Source organism: Anabrus simplex, chromosome 1 (assembly GCF_040414725.1).
Source record: "Anabrus simplex isolate iqAnaSimp1 chromosome 1, ASM4041472v1, whole genome shotgun sequence".
NCBI lineage: Eukaryota > Metazoa > Arthropoda > Insecta > Orthoptera > Tettigoniidae > Anabrus > Anabrus simplex.
Window position 1 is genome coordinate 1,553,845,079 of NC_090265.1, and position 25,167 is coordinate 1,553,870,245.

Sequence of the window (25,167 nt, forward strand, 5' to 3'; positions counted from 1 at the left end):
GATAAGGTAGATCGACAAGTTTACAGTGTCCAAGAGCCCCTCAGACACTTCAAGAACTTGCAGATGCTCTGGCTGAAGAATGGGAGAACATCCCCCAGGTAGAGGAGTATCTACTGATCAACAGTATGCCTTGTAGATGTGCGGCAACCATACAGGCAAATGGTAGTCGTTCTAAATACTGAAAGGTACTCTCTTACTTTATGTGACAATACTGGATAGTAATCCCACTTTGGTTCATTACATAGTGTTCAATTACTGCTTGCAACATCCAAGTATATAATGCAACATAGACAAGCTAGGTATTTGAAATAAACTTTCAACCTTCCCAATTTCATGTCAGTTGTTCTACCATTGAACTATGGTGGCCTAGGTCATATTTGTTCTGTTCTTGTTCTTGGCCCAAAAGGGGCAACAGGCACGCACTCTTCAGTGTGATGGCAGTATTCCCACCTCTGTAGCTTAGATCCTTTCCAACAGAACAAATATGACCAGGGCCACCATAGCTCAATGGTAGAGCAAGCAACAATAAATCGGTAGGTTGTGGGTTCGGATCCCACTGGTGTCCGCCCAGCCATTTTTGTTCTGTAGTTAACATCCCTTCAACATGTACTATATGTACCGAACACGACCTAATAGGTCGAAAGTTTATTTCAATTACAATGTGGTCGTGAAAATTAATATTCAAAGCTGTGTATACCTTTTAGATGAAGGTTTGACTGTCTGGTTGTATAGCTTGTTCAACAATATAAGTGTTCCAAATCTTGTCCCTCCAAAGTTTTTGAGTGATAAATAATGAATACATAGTTCTGAATAAAAATACATATTTCTATGATCAATCTTACAACTTTCACTTTATGTACCTGTATATGATTAAAGCTTTACAGCATTCTGTTTACTTTATTGTCACAATGTAACTTGCACATTCTGAACCATGTTGCTCCACTCAACTTTAGATGGAACCAGGTAGAATGCAGGAGATATTTTTGAACCACAAGGACACTGGCAACCTGAAAAATAATTGTATTTAACAAAGTTTTATATCTAATTACTAAGTAATTTTACTTCAATATTATGCAAGGATCTTTAAGAATAAAAGTAATTAAATGTTATTTTTAAATTTTATTTCAAATGTAATAATAGTTTCAAAAAACTACTTATAAATAGAAACAAACTATCTTAATATATCAGTATCTAAATATAATAATACTTAGGCCTCCCATTTAGTGTTTAACACATTGAGCACTGGGATATTATAGTGAGTGAACTGGAGACTTTATAACTACAATTTTTGAGCTTAAGGAATTATTCCTTATATATCTAAAACTAAAATCATCTGCCTCAACCCTGGACTGACTCGTCTTTTTTACATAAAAATATGAAGAGGCCAATTACAGCTTTGGCAATACCATCACATTTCTTTTCTTGATTTTCCAGTCTTTTTCAATGACTCTGTCATTAAATTTGGATTCTGACTTACAATTTATCACAGTTTCTAGTGCACTATCACTCTGAGAATCAAGACACCATGATGCCACTGCAGAAACGAACAGGAAAGCAAAGCATGTGGAATATGTGTTTGCTGTTCTTCAAACGAAGCATTCATATTTTATCCAGCAATGGTCAGTGGGCCCATCTATACTGAAATTCAAGTTAAGAGCTTAGGAAAAGTATCCTTCCGCATGTGAGCACGTCCCCTGTTCCCCCTTCCCGTCTCATCAAGGTTCTCCATCTCCGCCACAACCAGCTTATCATTAACGCCGTGCGTCCATCTGACAAGTACAGTACTTCATTCTGAAATAGTGAAGCATCAAACGAAATCACTGCCTTTCACATAGCTGTACTTTGATTACGTACCATACCTATTTATTCCTTTATTGACCATGTAAAACCTACAGATTACTGACGAATACCGAGGCAAGAGAAGCAAGAATTATTTTTGTTTCTTACCCTGTGCTGAATAGATACGTTTAAATCAGCTGACGGGACATTTGGATAAAACATGGCGGAGCCAATCAGAGACTTACAACATACGTATACGATTCCGCTCTCGTGCAACGACTGTCAGTGGCAGTTTCTTATACTTAAAAAAGCTGAAAAACCCACCGGTGAGTGGGATTGCAAAATACAATGCTTCCAGGAATGTTGTAAATATTGTAGTCTCGTCATTCGGAAGGTAAAAACGAACTCATGATCCTCTCATGACAACATTTCTGTAGGTAGAGGGCGGTTGCGAATATAAAGTAAAGTACACATTATTATTATTATTATTATTATTATTATTATTATTATCGAATACGCCAAGGATCCTATTCCCATACCGTGTTAAGGCCCTTCCTGTTTTATTTACGGCGAGTGCTGAGCTGACACATCGTTCTTTCCCTGGAGACTTGGATTTTCCATTGCAAGCGAGCGGCGTAAACACTGTACACAGAAACGCCGATCAGCTGCGCGGACTTTTTCACGTCTTCCACAGTCCACAGTGGATTCTAATCTCGTAGGCTACTGTAAACGTTTAAAACAATTTGGTTTAGATTTTCTACTTTATTTTCCTCTACTTTTGTTAGCTTTAAAGTATTTCACAGGGGACTCAAGCGTCACAGCATCACACACGTCTTGCTCACAGCTGGCAGGCATTATGAATACTGAACAGTGAACACGCTGTTGCAGCCAGTACTGCCAACAGTTTTCTTGGATCCATCTTCAACGTCCCACCTATTATGCGAACTTATCAACAGTGGAATGAACTCGAACAAACTTACTAAGTACACAGTGCAATAAGATATCAATATCATATTAAATTATTATTATTTTGCTACATACACCACAGAGAACAATAACTATTCACAGCCATGTACGTATGAAATATAAGAGTTGGTAACGAACCCGAATAACATACAACCTGTGATATATTTTCCATATTTATACAGGGCAAATATTTTAATTCATCAAGTCAGTTCACCAGAATATCTAACCAAACTGAAGGAAGCTCCTGACTTCAGGAACAAGTAACAAACCTAGGGAACTATTTGGCGCTGCGGAAGCCTTTTCACCGACCAGAAGTCTGACTAACATCAAAGGGACCGCTAAGGTCTTGAGTTGACTCTCAGTATAGCAGCAGTATAAGGGACTGTAATGCTGTCATTCATGTTTACCAGAAGAGATAAGGCAGTATTTCTAGCATATAATGGTTTATTCGTTAAGAAATCCTAACCCAAACGCTGCTCGAGGTCCGTATATGGCAGCTTATAAGGGAGCCTAAGTAGTGCATGGAAACTGTGTTCAGTGCGTTAAATGATGGCCAATTCCTTCTTTTAAAATCTTCAAATAATGAAAATATATAAATGCTAGACAGGACTTGTGCTGCCAGTATCTCAACAGACATATACTACTGTATATTCACAAGAAACCTTACAACCAAGTACAACTACACGTATTTATTAAAAAATTGCCAAGATCAGAGGTTCGGAGAGTAGGCACTGGCTTTCTGACCTCAAAGTTGGCAGGTTCAATGCCGGCTCAATCTGGGGGTATTTGAAGGTGCTCAAATATTCCAACTGCATGTTGATTAATTTAGTGGCATGTACATTTTGTCAAACTGACGTCTCAAAAATAAAAATAAAATAATAATAATAATAATAATAATAATTTAAAAAATGTAGAAGTAATTGTGGGATTAAAAACCAATAATACATAATAGAAAAACCACAAAAATCTACCTAATGTATTTTGTGAAATTAATATGAAAATTGCTCAGTAAGTTTTAGTTTAAAGTTATAGTAAACTGAAGCTTACTTTACTGCCAGGCTTAGGTTTCATTTCTATTAGAGCATAGTAGGATAAAGTAGTACCAATAATAATCTTTTGTCTACGCGTCTAACTTTGTTGGTAATCCTAGAGTAGTTTTTGCGAATTTCAAACTTTAGGCCTAACTGCAGTTTTCATTTCTATTTGTGCTTAGTAATAACGTACTGTAAATAGGATATGTCTGAACGTAGTTTAAAAATTATTGTAGTGTATTGTAGTAACTTATTAGAAATTAAGAGTGCTTATTCTACTATTTTGAGTAGTCTTGCAAATTTCAAATTTTTAATTTTTAATTTAATTGTAATTTCCATTTTTGTTTGAGCTTAGTAATAACCTGTTGTAATTAGGATACGTCTGAACAAAGTTTAAAATTATTGTAGTATATTGTAGTATCTGAACGCAGATTAAAATTATTGTAGTGTATTATAGTATCTTATGAGAAATTAGTGTGTTTATTCTATTATAGTGAAATATTTGTGTAGTATAGTATCTGTAGTATCTGTATTAACTCTCTTACTAGAATTCTGTTGTAGTAATTAGGGTAGAATTAACTGCAGTTTAGAATTGTGAAATTCTTGTGTATTACTTTCAGTTTTTAGTAATTAACAGCAATTTTCAATCTGTTAGGGTGTTCTAGAGAAAGAAATTCGTACAAGTTGTACTGTAGTGTAGTAGTAGCTTATATCAATTACCTTGTTGTTGTGTGATCTTTGTGTACTATCCTAGACAATATTTCTTTCCTTTCATTTTTATTTTGCACAGAATTTATTTTATTTTTCCTTTTCTAGTCATTATTCTGTAAAGAATGGCTAAAGAATGCAAGTGTAAGAACTATGGGTGTGTCCAGGCATTAAGGAGTATGAGAGAGGAGTTGGAGAGTTTGCGGGAGATAATTAGGATTTTTCCAGAGGACAGGAAGGAAAGTAGGCCTCCCTACAAAAATGTACAGCATACAGTAGGTGTAAAAGAGGGATGGGAAGGAAAGGGGGGAATTGTAGAAGACAGGTGGTCTAATGTTTTAAGGGGAAGGAGATTGCAGGCTAAGGTCTCCATTCAGGATCAGAATTCAGGAGAGGTGTCTGTGAGAAATCGGTACGAGTCACTGCAGGTACAACAACCGAGGGAAGATGAGGAACAGGGAACTGTTGCTGAGAAGTGTGGAAGTAGGAGAAAGCAGGTATAAGTACCAACATAGTTGGGGATGTGTGGGATCTGGTAAATGCCGCACGGGTAAAGTTTAAGGAAGCGGAGATTGTTATCAATGGTATACTGTGTAGGAGGGATACTGACTGGAAGGTGATTGGGGATTTAAATGAGATTATCGGGTGGGTATGTGCGAAACTGGGAGTGAGATTTCTATATACTAATGGGTGGGTAGGAGATAGGGATCTGCGTTCAGACGGCCTTCACTTAAACCGCAGTGGTACATATAAGTTAGAAAATTTGTTTAGAAGGGTTATAGGGAGGTACATTCAAGGTAATGAGGTGGCCTAGGGAGCTGTGATAAGGGTACAGAGAACTAGAAGTCAAGTAGGGGTGACAAAAAATGTTAGTGTTCAACTGTAAAAGTAATGTAAAGAAAGGAATAGAATTAAGTAATTTAATAGGTTTACATATTTACCAGATATTGTAATAGGAGTTGAATCATGGGTGAGAAATGATATAATGGATGCAGAAATATTCTCAGGGAACTGGAGTGTGAATAGTAGAGATAGGATAGGAATGGTAGGGGGGTGTATTCATTCTGGTGAAAGAAGAATTTGTAAGGTACAAAAAAGTTAAAGATGACAAACGTGAAATTCTAGGTTTACAGCTCATCTCTAAAGATAACAGGCAACTTAATATCTTTGGAGTGTACAGACCAGGAAAGAGTAGTGCTGACACATATTCAGAATTATTTGATAAGATAATCAGCTATGTTGGAAACAATATAAAAAGGAATGTGATAGAAGCAGGTGATCTCAAATTGCCAAATGTCAATTGGGAAGGTAATGCGAACGTAAGGAAGCATGAAGAAAAAATTGCAAATAAGTTGATGTGGGAGGGGCAGCTGATTCAGAAAGTGATGGAACCAAGTAGAGGAAGAATATCCTGGATGTGGTGCTGGTAAAACCAGATGAGCTCTATGGAGAAATTGAAGTAATAGTGAAGTATTAGTGATCACAAAGCTGTTTTTGTCATAGTTAAAAATAAATGTGAAAGAAAGGAAGGTCTTAAAAGTAGGACTATTAGGCAGTACCATATGGCTGATGAAACAAGCATGAGGGAGTTTTTAAAAAGTAACTATGATCGGTGAAAAACTGTAAATAAAAATGTAAACAGAATCTGGGATGGGTTTAAAGCAATTGTTGAAGAATGAGAAAATAGGTTTGTACCTTGAAAGGTGGTAAGGAATGGTAAAGATCCAATATATTATAACAGAGGAGTAAAGAGATTAAGAAGGAGGTGCAGGTTGGAAAGAAATAGAGTTAGAAATGGCCATAGAAGTAAGAAGAAATTGAAGGAACTTACTAGGAAATTGAATCTAGCAAAGAAGTCAGCTAAGGATAACACGATGGCAAGCATAATGGTAGGTCATACAAATTTTAGTGAAATATTGAAGAATATGTTTAGGTACTTTAAGGCAGAAACAGGTTCCAAGAAGGCCATTCCAGGAATCATTAATGAACAAAGGGGGTGTATATGCGAGGATCTGCAAAAGGCAGAAGTATTCAGTCAGCAGTATGTAAAGATTGTTGGTTACAAGTATAATGTCCAGATATAGGAGGTGACTAATACTAAAGAAGTATTAAAATTTACCTATGATAACAATGACATTTACAGTAAGATACAAAGGTTAAAAACTAGAAAAGCAGCTGGAATTGATAAGATTCCTGGGGATATACTAAAGACAATGAGTTGAGACATAGTACCATATCTGAAGTACTTATTTGATTACTGTTTGCATGAAGGTGCTATACCAAATGAATGGAGAGCTGCTATATTCAATCAATCAATCAATCAATCAATCAATCAATCAATCAATCAATCAATCAATCAATCAATCAATCAATCAATCAATCAATCACTACTGATCTGCATTTAGGGCAGTCGCCCAGGTGGCAAATACCCTATGTGTTATTTTTCTAGCCTTTTCTTAAATGATTGCAAAAAAAGATGGAAATTTATTGAACATCTCCCTTTGTAATGTCCCCGTCAAATTTGGTCATACCGAGCTCGATAGCTGCAGTCGCTTAAGTGCGGCCAGTATCCAGTATTCGGGAGATAGTAGGTTTGAACCCCACTGTCGGCAGCCCTGAAGATGGTTTTCCGTGGTTTCCCATTTTCATACCAGGCAAATGCTGGGGCTGTACCTTAATTAAGGCCACGGCCGCTTCCTTCCCACTCCCAGCCCTTCCCTGTCCCATTGTCGCCATAAGACCTATCTGTGTCGGTGCGACGTAAAGCAACTAGCAAAAAAAAAAAAAATTGGTCATAATTAGATTATTTGCTACAGGCTCGCATTGAAAATGTATTACTTGCCAAGAGCTAGATTTTGTCATTCAGCGAGCCGTGTTGGTGTGTCAGGCTGGTTTTTACTGGTTCAGAAGGAGCAAGTATTGATCCATTCTTCGATCGAGTGAAGGGGGAGATCACGTGACTGACAGATTCCCGAAGGCTACAGCGTGCGTGCCTGACCAGCAAGTCTGCTAAATCTACAAATTTCTGGAACAGTTGTAGCCAATTAAAAGAAACCCTGATGAACCAATGATCGTCTTGGAAAATGACACACCCCCGAGCCAAAAGGTATAAAACTTCGCGCGCACATTAAATCTTTCTCTTACTTATTTATTCTGCTCTGCGCTGCTCCAATCTGCTGATGTTATGTACTTGCTGCGGGGAACTTAATTAAATCCTATAGACGATAATCTTCTCCGCTACTTGTGACTGTAGTAATTCAAAGTAAAACTTCACCGAGTGGTACTGAAAATTTAGAGGATTCAAGTTAAGTTTATTTCTCCACGCGATTAGTGAACATTTCGTTTGCTATGAGCATATTTTAATGCCTGTTGTGTTAATTACAGCTTAAGTCTACGTGCACGTGGTGAAGACCCAGCTCAATGGATTGTCAACACCTCAAGATGAATCTTGTTTCTTCAAGAATCACCAGAATTTCATTGTGGGACGTCAACTGCTGTGTCCCCATGAGCTGCTAAATATGTAAGGCGATTCTGGCACGGAGAAGGTAAACGAAAGGGAAATGTCGGAATGAATTGGACCTCAGCCAGGAGTCGAATACCAGCTCATGTTTGAGTACCCATTTATTGTATAATATCTTCCTCATCTATGTAATGACTTGGTGATCTTTCTTCCCTAGATCGTAGTCTATTAGTATTTGCTGTAGTTTGATTTATTTCCATTTTCTATTCTTAAAGGTGGCGAGTTAGACGAGTTACCTGTGCGACTGAAATTTTTGAACTCTATTAGAATAGTTTCTGTAGTTGATCTTTTGAATGGATTCTCAAGTGCAGGATTTATATGTGTACAAATCATTGACCTCGCGATAAACTGTACCCGATTTATGTGTGATATTTGAAATAATGTGATATGGAATCGTACCTAATTTTGAGAACTAGTGTCGAATTGAGTGTCATCCATGCTTTACTTACAATTTTTTAGGATCGTGTCATCCATTTTCATGATAATTTCAGGAATGATAGACTTAATAATAATAATAATAATAATAATAATAATAATAATAATAATAATAATAATAATAATAATAATAATAATAATAATATTTTCCAAGTGTGAGACCGGGTTAAAAAGGTAATTTAATGGTCGTGAGCCATAAACTGAGTTAGATATTCTCGAATATGATATTTGATGTGCTCTGTTAATAATTGTGCCTGGAATATTGGTGATCCTGAGGGATATAATTTAAATAATTTGTTACTTGTGTCTTTGGAACACAGTGAGTTCTAATAAATGTTGAGCACATGTTGAATGCATTTCATGAGAGTAGGGAATAATAATTAATTGATTGAGGCTCACGAACTCTGTATTTGCGACTTGATAACCCATGTGATGGTGATGATTATTTAATTCTACTTGAATCTTCGAATAATTTTCTGGAATTTAGATGGATCGTCGTTGTTCTTAAATGATTGTTCCAATGAAAGTGATAACTACAATTCGATCACTGGTCACTAATTAAGTTGATTATGCTAATTGACATAAGTTCATCTACTTGATCTTACTGACCCGACCATGTTTAAAAATAATGGAATAACTAATTAAGTCAGGATTCGTATGTAAATAATGTACATAAAATTCGTGTTACCCTTGTGTGAATGAAGTAGTTAGAAATATTTTTAAGTGTTCATTTTTACATTGTGCGCTAACCTGGTCATGTGTTCACCGTGATGACTCAGATTATTCCAAATCTGGTTTGCCACAGTATTGATTTAACTGAAATGTACTTTAAGGAAAAATTTGTTGAGATTGGGTCCAAGTAAGACTAGATTTCAATTTATTTCCTTTTAAAGCTGATTTAGTCGAAAGATCATTTAGTTAAAATCAGCAAAGGCACATGATTTTTAAGTGATTTATTAATGAATTTTCAAATGATTTACACGCGATTTATAATTCATTTTCAATTGATTTATAATTAATTTTCAAAGAGTTCAAATGCTGTGCAGATAGAAATTAAATGTCTACAGACGACATAGTTAACTTGTAAGCCAAGGAGGTAACAAATAATAATAATAATTAAATAATTAATTTATTTATTTAGCAAGTCAGTCACGATTAAACTGAGAATTTATCAAATGAAATACACTGATTTGTGAATACGATCGTGTGATTATCAGAGATAAATATTATCAAACAACTCAATGGCAATTAATGATATAATAATTAATTAATTGTGACTTTGAAGTAGACTCTTATTCAATAGTAGGATTTCTACTGACTTCATAAGTGAGTGTTATTGAAAGTTATGTAACTGATCATTAGTTAAAAAATGACCACGTGGTAAATCTTTAATGGATAAGTGGAATTTTCAGTTCAACTTTGCTTCTGTAATAATAAAGGAGATAACTGCCAGCTGATTTTTCGATCTCTTTGTGGTGTAATTTGGCCATGCAGATGGGCCAGTTGCCATTCTCCTTTAGTGTAGTCAGAGTGTTTCCATGTTTTGAGTTTTTGAGGTTTCCTCTTAAAACATGCAGATTTTGAGATTAAGTTATGGTTTCTACACAGGTCAACTAGTCTCTCTCCATTTTTATTTGTTTTCTTGTGTGCTGGCCATTTTCCGATGATGTCACGGTATTTTCTGAGCGTTGAAGTCACCTATTAATAATTTTACATGGTGTTTGGGGATGTTATCTATGGTCTGGACCAATAGGTCCCAAAATTCTTCTGTTTCCTCATGGTCTTTTGAGCAGTTGTTTTTTATCGTTAGTGGGAGCATGAGCATTTATTATAGTATAGATTTTATTAGACGCCTTTAAGGTGAGCGTTGAGAGTTGTGGGAGACTATGATTTGTGTTCTTGAACGGAGTTTATTATTTTAACGCTGGCCAAAAATCCTATTCCAAATTGTGGGACATTCTTCATTACTCTCTTCCCAGGTATACCTTTATAAAGTCTGTACCCTTGAGATTCCAAGGCATCCTGGTCAGTGTTTCTAATTTCCTGAAATCCCATGATAAGAATTTTGTATTGGTTCATTATGTTGGTGATCACTTTTAGTTTACCGGTTTGCATGATTGAGTTTATATTGCGTATAGAGAAGTATGTTATCTACTTTGGTTTGATTCTTGATTTCGTCTCGTTCATGTATGTGGTACTGGGGTATTTCCGTGCCTCCGACTTCACGGTATCTTTTGGGTGGCAGCCCACCATATCCGAATGGTGCCTTCTCTGAACTCTTGGTTCAGCCGGTGGAGTACTCCTCTGGAGTACAGACGCCTTGCGCAGACGCCCCTAACCTGGAGAACAGACGCTGCATAATGGATTCCAGTAGCATTTCCTCCACTGTGGGGACCATCACCCCACCTAAAGGGGCTCATTCGCCCATAGCCGTTGGCCCCCTTAGGGAGTCAGGTTATTTCCCGCCGCCCAACAATCAGCGTTGGCAGTTTTACAGCTTGGTGCCAGACCAGCAAACCCTCCTCCTTTCTCATTCCAAACTTGGGACCAGACAATGCCTCTACCAACATCATTTACGTCTATAGTTTGCTTTGTCTTGTCCATAATAGAAATATATGTTCCCCATCACAAATCCAAGGTGTAATTTTATGATAAATATATTTTAGTGGAGTTCGAACTGAGCATGCCTGGGATCTGCTGACTACTTACAAGGTAAGTTGCTGCTTCTCCTTCTGTTTCTTGGACATACAGTATATAGGCTATATTAGCTGCTTTGTACAGTAGCTTTAGGTTGGCTACTTTCTTCCGAGCAGAAAGAGTTCCGAGGTTTAATTTTCCAAGCACTTAGTTAGTGTTCAAGGTGCGACACAGGGACCCTAGCTCTGTTGATTGCACAACAGAAGAAAGAATGTACATGGTCAAGTTGGCTGAGATTTAAAGAAGAAATGGAAAATGTAGAATGTTCTAAAGGCATTTATATATGTTTTGTTAGAAAAGCTGTAGAATAAATCAAGGAGTGGCATAGGATGTGACGTGACCCCTCTTAAGTGGGAAACAAACATTTACTATCAAAACACACTCCCAATTCTTTTTGATAATCAACCATTGAAATTGGTTAGCTCACTAGGTGACATTCATAAAATACAAAGTGTGAATGAAATGGTGGGATACTTAAAGGGATGTAGTTTAAGACACCATGTAGTCCACCAATGTGACAGTGAATCAAATGCATTCTGCAAGTAGATTGTTATCTGCGAGAGAATTGATCTGCTTGAATACACATAGTATTTTAGAACAGTGTGCGACCACTGATTTAATATCATGAACACTTATTAATAATTAGGATATACTACAGTTTTCTCCCTAGGACCTTTTTAATGGGCGTACTGTCCTGCCGTTTTTACAGACTGCCCAGCTAACCTAACCTAGATTTGTGCTACCTAGTTACATAATATTAATACATATTTGAGTCATTAGTTGTTCCAAATTAAATGCAAATACTGTAAAATTGTTTATTTAAATGATAAATTTTCGTTATTGTCAGCGTAATTACATCAATTACATTGAAGTTTCGATGTTTAGCTTATCGCGTAGTGTTGTGCGCGAACGGTGTCTGTGTTAGTGTGGAATCGCATGGGAGCACTCGATTCTGCCCGACGTCACAAACCTGTATGGCACACCACAGCAACTGTGTAGTAAGCCCCAATGTTACACAATAATGAACGAGCAGAACACTAGTCGTTCAAAATACTCCATTATATCTTGTTTGTGATAACAATAAAATAGTTCAATTTTGGTATAATATTATTAATATTATTATGTCCTAAATTGAAATTTTGTCTTATTCATTTTTTTCGTAGTATTCCCCGCCTGGCTACTCATTCGTGCCACCCAGCTGATGAAAATTTCTGAGGAGAGCACTGTACTACACAGAGGACGTGCAATAACTTAATGTTTGATAACTGGTATGATAGACAGGAGAACACCATATTCAGAAAGGGAAGGAGTGAGTGCAGATTGTTAAAAATAGCTTGGTTGTAGTTAATTTTAACAAATCTGTATAAGTGTCATTTTGTTAAGAACTGAGTGCAGGATTTCACCTCTGGTCTTCAATTCATCCAATATGACAAATGTATTTCTGAAATGAGGCTTAAACTTAAAAAGCTTATCATAAATAGTTATCAAATTGATGATATTTAGAAATAATTTGTAAGTACCTTTTACTTTTATGATCATTTGCTATTAAAGCATGAAGTATAGTTCATAAAATACAACATGAATAATGAATATCATACAGGCATGTTCCCTACCGTAAAATCTTTCAAAGTTCCTTGTCTTTTGTTCAGTTAAATGCATTAAAACCATAACAAAAATATTTGTTATTTCAAGGAATGAGGATGAAAAATGTTGATTAATGGGATCTTTGCCCAGCAAAAGTAGCAATCTCCACAAAAACTTTGGCTTGGAAAAAAGCTGAAATGAATGTAATTACCCATGATCCAACTGAAGGAACCCAGTTTGGAGTTACATTTAGGACAATGGAGTTTGCCTTGCAGGTTGTTGGTAACACAAGTCATCCAGACTATCGGTTCCACAAAGTAGGTTTCAGAACATAGTGCCAGGGTTGAATGGTCTTCCTTTGTCCACTTATCGTCAACCCAGGATGGCTTTTCCTTTTTAACATGTGGTAGTAAGTTGGAAGCTGAAGCCAAAATTCTTCTGCAAAACAGATTCCAAGAAAAAGATATAACAATTGGCATAACTCACTAGCCACAACTAACTCAGAACTAATGTTTTAGAAAATGTTGAATCCACTCACCTACACTTCCGGCAACGATAGACAAGAGGCTCTGGTCGAACAGTAATGAGATTTGGATCAGACTTCATGACATCCACACAACTTTGAGGAAGAATCTTTACTGTAAATAATATACCAGTTCACACTTGATTAGCTTTAACTATAATGTTAATAATGAAACACATTGTATTTGAACAATACTGAAATATACTAAACAGGCATGTTTTGATTGAAGAATGAATATACACTTGCAATGTATAATTCATCTGTTTTTCAATATGCAATCAGCATTACTAAAATAAGTAGTAGGCATAGTGTTATAAGAAGTTACCATTCGAAGTAATAGATTAAAAAGTACCACTGAAGGGTAAAGACGAGCTAGTTAAAAATCTTTTTGAAGTATGTTCATGTTGTTCTTTTTTTTCTTTTTTTGCAAGTTGCTTTACGTTGCACCGACACAGGTCTTATGGCGACAATGGGACAGGAAAGGGCTAGGAGTGGGAAGGAAGCGGCTGTGGCCTTAATGAAGGTACAGCCCCAGCATTTGCCTGGTGTGAAATCACGGAAAACTATCTTTAGGGCTGCCGACAGTGGGTATGTTCATGTTGACCAAGTGCTGAGATGCTTCATGTATGTCTAATCCTTGTCCCATTTCTCTACGGTATCGGGTATGAAGTGAGACGAATCTTCGTAGCGAGTTTTTATGACTGGATGCCCTTCTTGACATCAACCTCATGAGTGGAATTAATAAGATGAAATGAACGACGTGATATATATGATAGTAGGAAGGGAAACCCAGCACACAGTATCCTCCGGTCAAATAGCACCAAAGCTTTTCGCCCCCATCCGATGGACAAATCACTATCAACAGTCTCATATGCTCTCACTCCTTATGAGCACTGCAGAGAGGTTCGGAATTTAATCCAGGTCTTTGGCATGCAATCTAGTCTTTAGAAATTGTGTACCACCACCTATCCTATCCTGCCGGCCAACATTCTGCTGGTGAAAACTTTTCTGACCAACGGGACTTGAACCAGCTAACCAAGGTGCCAGACCATTCACAGACTTCACACCTTAATGGTCAAGGCCACTTTTTAATCTCAGATTAAATACAATATGCACTTGGATACAAGTTTTATGTTTATGTTAAGGACTCTGCATGTAGTTGGAATGGAAGATAACACTTTATTATTACCAATGTAAAATAATCAATCATTACTGAACTTCTCTATGACAGTAAAAGTTAGAAATTTCATTATGGCCCGTAATGAACTGAGATTACAGTGAATTGAAGGTATTTTGGATCCACCTTTTCAATACAATAATAATTTATTGATGTGGTTTATATCACATGCCGTTCATAAAGGAGTGGTACTAGTTTTGACACTAATTACGTGTCATCATCAGCCGTGATACAATTAAGCAAAATAAAAATATCCAAAAAACAGTATAAAACACATGACACACATACAATAGTAATAGTAAACTTCTCTCGCCGTCGCTTGGTCTCGGCTCCTGCACTCTTTCAGAAGCTCAGTTCCACTCCATTCACTAACTGCTCCAACATGCTGCTCAAGATCTCCATGCTCCCATACTGAACTGGGAATCAAGCATGATTTCAAAATAAGATCTTCACATGACCATACTATTTTCTCTGGAACCACCTGAGTTAAGACCATCGAATACCACAGCTTACAAAAACAAAAAGTTATTCTTCACATGAATGACATATGTTCTGCAATTTTCTTTTAATAAGACAAAGATATAAACATTTTATGATTTATATGCTTCATACTGGATCATCTTCCATGTGTGTATGGACTTATCAACTGAGTTTCTCACCTTAGATTTTACAGAATTTTACTTCATGGTCTGCCGCACAATATTCTCATTCCATATTTTTGTACCATAATTTTAACTTACTTTAAATTACTATTGTATATGTGTCGTGTTTTATACTGTTTTTTTGGATATTTGTATTTTGCTTAATTGTATCACGGCTGATGATGACACGTAATTAGTGTCAAAACTAGTACCACTTTTTTATGAGCGGCATGTCATATAACTTCAACATGTTATGGATATAATCCCCAGACTTGTTTATCATTATCTGAAGTGCTGATTTTTCTTCAGAATGAAAGAAATCCGGCAAGATTTACAATCTTGAACATCCGCCAAATCTTCACGCAAGCTTTCGAAATTCCAGTAGCCGACAAACTGAGTTGGTAAGTAGAGTGTTACCTTTAAATAGTTCATGGGTGTTTGTTTTAATATGCTGGGAGTTTTGTGTTATTTATGTATATGTACACTCGAGTAACTTGTGCTTTTCGCAACATGTTATGAAGGTTGTAGCTCTTATTTCCATGTATGATATTTTTCCATTGTTCTCTGTTGTGGTATTTTAATTGTAATTTCTCACTTAAAAAAAAAAAGACAGTGTATATACTTATCAGTTACAGAGTAATACGTTTCCTGTGTCACCATTCCTAAAACTAGCTGATCGGTACTGTGAACCTACCACACTCTAGCGATGCCTGGTGGGGCGCACTTGAACTCGATGAGTCATCACACTTGGTTCTTCTATTTGTTATGGTTCCGCTAATTCAGGCATGATAAACAATTTAAAATATTCTAGCAGATTACTTACATCTTCAATTTGTACATTCAGTCCAAGTTGCCCCGTAAATGTAAATCTCGTTATCACCGCTAGTGCTACTGACACGTTCACTTGAGTCGCTTTCACCATTGCACTTGGTATCTCCTGACATTTCAACATTAGTCTCACTATCAGATGACACATCACTCTCCGAATTGTCACAGTGTATTAAATCAAAAAGTTTTTCTTCTCACAGACGTTTCCGAGCTCCGCTCACACCTGCCATAATGCACTATCTACCACTCTCGGCAGCCTGGCGGCCAGTACTGGCTGGCCGCCAGCTGCACGCGGAACGAAAGCATTTCATACAGTCTAGTGGTTTTAGGAGAGTGCTGCTGCTGTAGACAAAGCTCGAAACTAACATACATGCATAAAGGAATGCGATCTCGAATCATACGACGGAATAAGTGGTCATACCCATCGCCGAAAGACATTTACAATGTGATGACAAAATATTCCGTCATGGCCACTAAGGAAGCCATGCGGCTATGACGATTTATTCTGTCATTACTACTTGAAAGATTAATTGTAAATGATTAATATCCCTGGCCTGGGGATTGGGTGTTTGTGTCGTCCTTAACGTTCCTTTCCTCACATTCAACACTCTACACTTCTTCCATTCCAATTACACGCAGGTTCATATCACATGGTGCAAGTAGGGGCAAAGATCTCTATAGGTCGATGCCCCGAACAAATAGCATTTAAAAGGAAAAAAAAAGTCTATGTAGAGAAACCACCACCACCACCACCACCACCATCATCATCATCATCATCATCATCATCATCATCATCATCATCATCATCATCATTATCATCATCGGCACACACCTAGACATGCACCCATGGCTATCAACTAGAAAGACCTGCACCACACCTCATCGAAGGCCATATGACATTACATCACCATATGGATCAAATACCGTACAAGGGTTGGGGCATAAGCCATGGCGATTATTATTTTTTTTTCTTCACACTTGCATGGTACTACCATACAAAGGTCACATGTCCCGGAAAGCATGGCACTCCAGTATATAAACACAGCACGAGATGATGGTGCGTGAGACAGGTACCAAGCACAGGGTGATGGGACTACAGTAGTGAGTCAGGCTCCATACAGAATGGATGTGATGAGGCAAGAACTGCATGCGCATATCAAACAGGCCGTTCGCCAGATTTGCAATGCCAAATAAAGTCATAGTGAACTTGCTGAAGCTGTGGGCTTTCCGTAACTGATCCATTGTGAGAAGGGCAGCAGTATTTCAGTATGGACATGAAACAAGCTGTGATGTATAACAGTCCAGAAGAACGGTTACTTTTTGCACTGATGTGTTATGTGCAGTAATTACTTAGTGCATGGGCATGGACAGAAGATAGGCACAACTTGAATTAAAAGCTGATACAGGCATTGAAAAAATGAACCATCCACAGAATTTTAATGGAAGATCATCATCTGCAGAAAATTGTCATGTGCACTCACTGACATGCAATAATGGATATCTATGATGAAATTCTAAAATAATTCAATTATATTAGGTCCACCTATTCAATACACTTCTGCCATTTATTAAATGGTCTATTTAAAGGTTACATAGTTGTTTAAAATACCTTGAACATGTTTCGACCTAGCTTAGAGGTCATCAACAGCAAAATAATAGAGAAGACATACAACAAAAAACAGTGATACATAGAAAATCAGAGATAAATGCAATATTGAAGTTTATGTTAAAATGTACGTAGCCTCTACATTAAAGATATATTCAACAACTACACTAGAAACTGTTAAAAATGTACATGGATTCAAACTTGGATGAAATAAGTTGTGAGTGTGGGTCCAACCATATTTAGTACAATATTGGTTGGCTGGAGGAAATACTTAAAGAATACATAAGACATATATTGTTCCGATCTGTCATGTTACTGGAAAACGAGGTGAAGTTTTCAAAAAATCTGTTGTATTGTATCACAGAGAACACAAGTATAGCCAGGATCTGAAAGTGGAAATAAAAAGCCGAGTATGAGAACGAAAAATGAGGCAGAGGTTGAAGATAGTATGAGGAGTCGCAGAATATTACTCACATCCTCTTTCCTCCAGCCCTATGCTTGTGTAGATCAGGTTGGATTGGTGTTGACCTCCACACTGACTGGTAACCGTTCCGATGTTGCGTTGGGTGGGAAAAACGGTGGGTAAGGGGAGGGAAAGTGAGTGGAATTATGGGAGGACGGACCAGTAATGTGTGTTGTGACAGATTTAATTGAGCTTTGCTTAAAATCTTTTTTGATTATTATGTCAACCAGGATGTTCATTTTTTCTTGGATTTCGTTAAGATTATAGATGGGGTTTGATTTTTGATCAAAATTTATGTAAATGTTTTCTAAAATGTTTTAATAAAGTTCTCTTTTTGGTTATATGTATGATATTGAGATCTTTATCTATGGTGGAGAATGAGTGATTGTGATCTTTCATGTGTTCACTTATGGCAAAAAATCTTTTGTATTTAGCTGCGTTAGCATGTTCTTTGTAACGGATATGAAAGTTTCTCTCAGTTTGTCTAATATAGCTGGCATTGCACTGGTTACACGTCAATTTGCAGACCCCTGATTGCAAAAATTTGTCGGATTTGTTAAGTGTGTTTGTGTTATAGAAAAGTTTAGAAGTAGTGTTGTTGGTTCTAAAGGCAGAGGTGCCAAACTTTGAAGTGGATTATCAGTAATCTCCCTCCGCCCCCGAGATAAATTTAGAGTCAAGTCCAAAGCATGCTCCTTTCTTCTCCATGACATCCCTTTTGCCCTTCCTTCTAGCAATCTATTCGAAAGCATACCATAATACACAAAAACAGTTGCACATAACCTGTTAGTTCTGTGATAAAACATTCCTTGTAGCTTATTTCTCACATAGCAGCTGCTTTTCAGTGTAGTTTTTCTTGAAGCATCCTTCCCAATGTGATGACATTTTCGTCATCTGAACCATAAGCAATTCCAGTGCAGATGTGCTTAATGTAGGCTTCACTTCTTTCTCATTTATTTCTGTCAACTGTCAGGTACACTTAACACAGCAAATACAACATTATTGAAGGATTTATAGTGGAGAAGAGCAGCCGCCTGAGCTCCTTCATTCATAATTAATTTTACAACGCTTATGGATAGCAAAAAAAGTCACGATCGAATAAGTATCGTTGCCAACTCACAAGCATTGAAAGAGGACGATTTAGGAGAAGGCTTGAAAGGACTGAACATTTTCCCTTCATTTCTTTTTTTCCGTTGACAATTATTTTTTCGAGATAATGTCAGCTTTTTGTAATAATTTCTCCTTTGACCATAATGCCGTAATCGTGAGATGAAATCCGTAATAATTGGCACCTCTGTACAGGTGACATTGAGGTTCTGCCTTTTTTAAGTGTTTGATATTTGGTAAATTGCACAAAAACTATTTTAAACCTCCTAGTTAATACTATATATTTTTTACGTCCAATTAAGACGAAAGTTCACACATAAGTAGACTACTATATAAAATTTCCTCTTCATTACAATAATATATTTGTTTCAACTCACATTTTAACTAAGGCAATACTTAACATATATGCTCAATTCTACATCTCATTAAGATTATAAATGATTTTAAGTGTATCTACGCTTCACAGTGATATGAAGAATATCAAATGACTTCTTCTCCTGTGCTACAACAACATTAGTGAACTGATTCCTTACAACAAAAGTGTTTTCATGAAATTCTAAAAACAATTTTTCATAGTGTCAAACTTCTATGTTTTAAGACCATCTTTAAATCCACTATGTTTCAAATACTTTATTCTATATGCGATATGGCTGAAGATGACCTTTAAATATGTCGAAACTAGTCCCATTTAATGTTTATTTAATAAACACTATTTAATTTGTATTGAAAGGGTGGAATTAACTCACTTATTATGTTTAATTCGGTTTAAATAGACATGTTTCAACCCGGCATTGGGTCATCCTCAGGAAGTCATGTATGATGCAGTAAAAACATAGGAAACACGCAAAATGAAATGTTACAGAGTTTTTAAAAAGCATGATGAAAGTTAAAAAACTGTGAAATGTTGATCCTTAAAACAGTCTTGAGATAGAAGTCTTTCTGTTGCAATGCTTTTTGTTGTTGATCAACTGGTATCTGTATACTGTTGGCTTAGTTTTTGTGTTCTGACGTGGGCTAATGTACATAAGCATTACTGAAGTTGAACAGTCTGATTTTAGTGTTACGTGGCCCGCTTGTATCATCTGTGTTCTCTGATTATGGAGTCCAGCCACTAAATTTGACCACAAATTGATTTTGGGTTACTTGCAATCACTACTTTTCAACACATACGAATTGCGAGGACGCTACTGTATTATACTATCACAATTACATATTTTACTTTATTAATACCAATGTATTCAGTATCAGACAGTTATATTCATATTTTAGCAGCAAATTGCTACCATCTGCCACTACCTAGTAGTTATAATACATTATTTAGCCACACTTCTGATAAAAATAAAATAGTAATATGTTTGTCAAGCCAATATTTTTATATCATGAGCATGTATTTTCGTATTATAACTGCATTACCGTATATGAGTAGATATACATATGTCACTTTTCTTTTTGTTATTTCTGTTTTCAAAACAATGAATGTAAAGATTTTCTACAAGCAGCCCTTTAAATGCCAATAAAATATATAATAAATGGTATGGTATGTCTTAAAATTTCAGGGGGTCCTTGAAGAATATGATGCTTATGACATTGCTCATGCTGTTGCAAAGACATTGCATGAATTTACAAAATTACAAAGGGCACTAGGGAAGTTTTGCAATGTGAGTGAACGCTTTAGACTTTCTCAAAATAATTTCCACCACACTCAATACACTCCTCCATATGACGAAACCAGTCACTGAACCAACTCTGCCACTTTCCTTCGGTTATATTTCCACACTCTTGATCCCACGCTGCCAGAAGCTCCTCGTCGGATGCAAAACGCCGCCCTTTCAGCTTCATCTTCACTTCTGGGAAGAGTGCGAAGTCACATGGGGCAAGATCAGGACTGTATGGAGGGTGATCAAGCAAAGTCAACCCTGATCTGGCAAGAAAATCCATTGTTACATTAGCACGATGTGCTGGAGCATTGTCGTGATGCAAGAGCCAAGTGTGAACCGTGACCTTGGACGGAGCTGCGCGAGAGGCTGGATGACCTGAGGAAGACAAGTCTCACTGTAGCACTTCGCAGTAACTGCCTTTGTGTTTCTAGCACAACCCGAGTCAGGATGCCCTGTTTAGTGAAGAATACTGCAATCATCCTTTTCTTCACTGACCTTGACATTCGCACAGTCACAGGAGTACCCTCATCCTCAAACAGCCACACCTTGTTCTGGGATTTTGTTGGGACATTGTAATAATAAATCCAAATTTCGTCATCTGTAACGATGCTATTGATGTTACGCGAAGTCCCATTTTCAAACTGTTTTAGCATTTTTCGGCACCATTTCACTCGATGTGCTCTTTGTTCCTCGGAAAGTAAATGGGGCACACAGAGAGAACAAATCTTTCTAACATGGAGATAGTCATGTAACCGAGCTCAATAGCTGCAGGCACTTAAGTGCGGCCAGATAGGGAGATAGTGAGTTCGAACCCCACTGTGGCTAGCCCTGAAGATGGTTTTCCGTGGTTTCCCATTTTCACACCAGGCAAATGCTGGGGCTGTACCTTAATTAAGGCCACGGCGACTTCCTTCCCAGTCCTAGCCCTTTCCTGTCCTATCGTCACTGTAAGACCTATCTGTGTCGATGCGACATAAAGCCAATAAAAAAAAAAAAAATGTAGAATTGAATGAATAACTGGTGCAGGGATGAGGAGGGTCACTTCTACCTGTTGATATCTCAACCGCCTCTCTTGCTGCAACATTTTCCTCACAGCTTCAATGTTTCCCGCAGTCACTCATTCAGATGGTCACTTAGAATGAGGATCGACTTCAACCCCAAAATTTCCCCTCTGGAACTCTTTGTAGCAGCTGAAAATTGTTGTCCGATGTGGACAGTCTTTCCTCAGCACAGGAATTATTTCCTCCAGGCACTGGTCAACAGTTAATCCATGAGCAAAACTGTAGCGGTTAATTGTGCGATTAGGTGGAAATCAAAGTTTTATTGTTCTCCTTTTAACAGACCATCAATACGGAAAAAATAAGGATAGTCTCTTGCAATTCCCCCTTAGACCACAGTGACATCTTAACTTGCTTTCAGTCCCACTGCTTGGTAACAACTGGTGTGAAGGTCACGCCTTGCTGTCTTCTAGACTGGTTTTCACCCCTCACCATAACACGGGTGTCCAGCCAACCGTTTTTTGTGTATTGCAAAACTTTCCTAGTGCTCTTTGTACATTTATTGACTGAAACATGGAAACAAACTTTTCGTTCCCTGGAAATCTGGAGGACAAACAGATATGAAAGTTCAGGAGAGAATGGTTTGACAAATTTAAGTGGCTTGCCTACAGTTAGTTAAGAATGGTGTTGCTGTTTCTGAAAATACTGTCTACAGATTGCTCTGTTGGGGGATGGATCTGATAGCCAGATCATATTTAGTATTTCTTTATTAACTTGTAATGAAATTAAATTATAAAATGCCAAATATGTTTTGGAATACAGTATTTTTCAACACAGAATGCAATGATTAACAGGCAACTTTGGTGCAAAATATAACAAATAAATAGCATAATTAATCATTTCAATTTTATAACTCATAATCAACATAAATATTTTAAAAATTGATTGTTTAAAATAACTATAATACTTGTGAATCCTTTGGCTGACAAAAATCATGCTATTAACAATGAATTTTGTACTCTCATTCACCGTCATTTTTATTGGGTTGTAATGTAGTAATTCTTGTTTTTGCAGGAGCTGAATAAATTTGTGAAATATTCAGTAACAAACTACCAAAAGCAATTGAGGATTTTCAAAACCATGTTCAAAAAGATTATCACAAATTTTCAGCCCAAAGAGCAATGGAATTTGTGAAAGTACTGGAGTGTTTCCATGATGCTAGATAAAAAGAAAGACACAACTGTAGAGATAATAGAAAACATCTTAGACCAACAATCAAAATAGTAATTTTCTGTGCAAGAAACAATCTTACGCTTCAAGGACATAGAGATGGGCATTTTTATTTTGATGTCAAAAGGAATTAACTTTTACATGGAATACAAGGAATTGTCTGCAGTGTTTTAGTTTTCTGTCCAGATTCAGGGGACAAAGATCTGATGAACCATTTGAATCACTGGACAGGTGAAGGGAATATTTTGAAAATCATCTCAACGTAAAAGGAAATCTTCCTGGTGGTGTCGCGAACAACCAAGCTCATGGGGAGGAGGAAAATGATGTTGGTGAAATTACGCTTGAGGAAGTGGAAAGGATGGTAAATAAATTCCATTGTCACAAAGCAGCAGGAATAGATGAAATTAGACCTGAAATGGTGAATATAGTGGGAAGGCTTCAAAGAGTAGTAAGATTAGCATGGAATGTTGGACAAAAGCAGTAACTGCACCTATCTATTGAACCCGACAGGGGCATGATCCAAGGACCTTTGGACCTTTGATTTCCGTAATTACGCACGCAATGCTATTTAAGGGAAAGAATGCTGAAAATGATTAATATTCATATCATTAATAGAGGTCATACCGAAACTAATTAATATTCATACCATTGAGATGGATAAATTGTGTATTTTAAAAATTATTCTACGAGATTTCTTTGTCTGCGACTTATTGCGCAGTATTATCCTTTGTGTAGCGGGGGCCCCGCAGATGAAGCCAAGCCAACTTAGACCCGGGAGAGGTTATGAATGGGGATTCCCTGTGACATCACTCGAGAGAAGACATCCCTCCTCAAGACTCACAGAATGAGGGGAAACTAACTTTTTCAAAACGAAATATAGGAGCCATCTTGGACTCGGACTGGCCAACTTAATTACCTACGATCTAGAAAATTAATGAAACTCGAATTAGGGGGTCATCTCCCGATTTAAAAGGTATAAATGTCACTGGGATATTTATTTAGAGTGTTTAATGTCCTCTTCCGTGATAACTTTCAGAAGAAGAAAGAATACTGTGTGGTTTCTGCGTGGAAAAGTACTGGGCCATCTGTTTATTCTCACGACACCTCCTTGAGAAAGGGAGTTCACCACGCATGGTGGGGGAAGCAGGAGAGATTTTAATTAATTTAAAGAGATTCACCGAAGGATAATTGAGTGGTTATGTCTCAATCGCACCAACTAGATACTGGTCACCGACTAACCGTACTATTTTACCTCGAGTACGCCGGGAATAGGCGCTATGCAAATTAGTGGAAGGGGTATCGCTCCCTTGTAAAAACTACTGCAGTAAGGGACAAGCGTCAGTCAGGGTTAGCGGCTTATCGACGGCGAAGCTATGCTCGGTTAAGCCCTCGTTAGTTCTTTGTTCAAGTGAAGTTAACTCCTATTTTAAGTGAAATAATACAGTTTGCATAAACAGTGTATAGTTTTGATCTCTGTGACGCCTGTGTTAACCTTTTAGAAACCCGTGATGTGTAAAGTAATATTATTATCATTACGACAGTATAATAATCTGACGTAGCAGTAGAGTGAATAGGAAAACCGAGAGATAGGCGAGATTCGGTACTGAACCGCGGACTACGTAATAGCTTACGAGATCGTGACCGGACGTTCACAGTGAACGCTGTTAACCGAAGTGTGAATTAAACAGTGACATTGTGTGTGTACAGGATTAGCTGCCAGCGGCTCCACCAGCATCGAACAATGGATCTTCAACTCCAAGATGGAATGGAAAATGAAGTAATCACCGTGGTGCCCATGGAGGAGGAGTAAGCTCAGGATGGATCTCCTGAGTTGACGAAGGCGTCATCATGTGATAGAGATGAATACAAAGTTATAATATCTGGCATGCATAGAAGGGATGGGAATATTTATTGTAAACTGACGCTATAAGAGATTAAAGATATAGTCCTGTTGAAATAGAGCGCCGGAATGGGCGCGTAGTTATTATTAATTCTTAGTTTAGGAAACCGACGACAGGTCTGAGTAATTGAGTGTTAATAATTAAGGGAATATAATACTTTAGACCGGGCGAGTTGGCCGTGCGCGTAGAGGCGCGCGGCTGTGAGCTTGCATCCGGAAGATAGTAGGTACGAATCCCACTATCGGCAGCCCTGAAAATGGTTTTCCGTGGTTTCCCATTTTCACACCAGGCAAATGCTGGGGCTGTACCTTAAGT

At 37.3% G+C, this 25,167-nt stretch overlaps 1 protein-coding gene across 1 annotated transcript in view; it reads right to left on the bottom strand.

Moving 5' to 3' along the window:
* Window positions 1-673: 673 nt before the first annotated feature.
* MKP-4 (MAPK Phosphatase 4) overlaps window positions 674-25,167 on the bottom strand; it is a 106,104-nt gene continuing 81,610 nt past the window's right edge. Inside the window, exons 6-8 of the mRNA XM_067153293.2 lie at window positions 13,259-13,358; window positions 12,932-13,158; window positions 674-1,007 (exon numbers count right to left, since the gene is read on the bottom strand). Of these exons, the coding sequence (XP_067009394.2) occupies window positions 904-1,007; window positions 12,932-13,158; window positions 13,259-13,358 (431 nt within the window). The 3' untranslated portion in view covers window positions 674-903. The remainder of the gene's footprint in view (window positions 1,008-12,931; window positions 13,159-13,258; window positions 13,359-25,167) is intronic.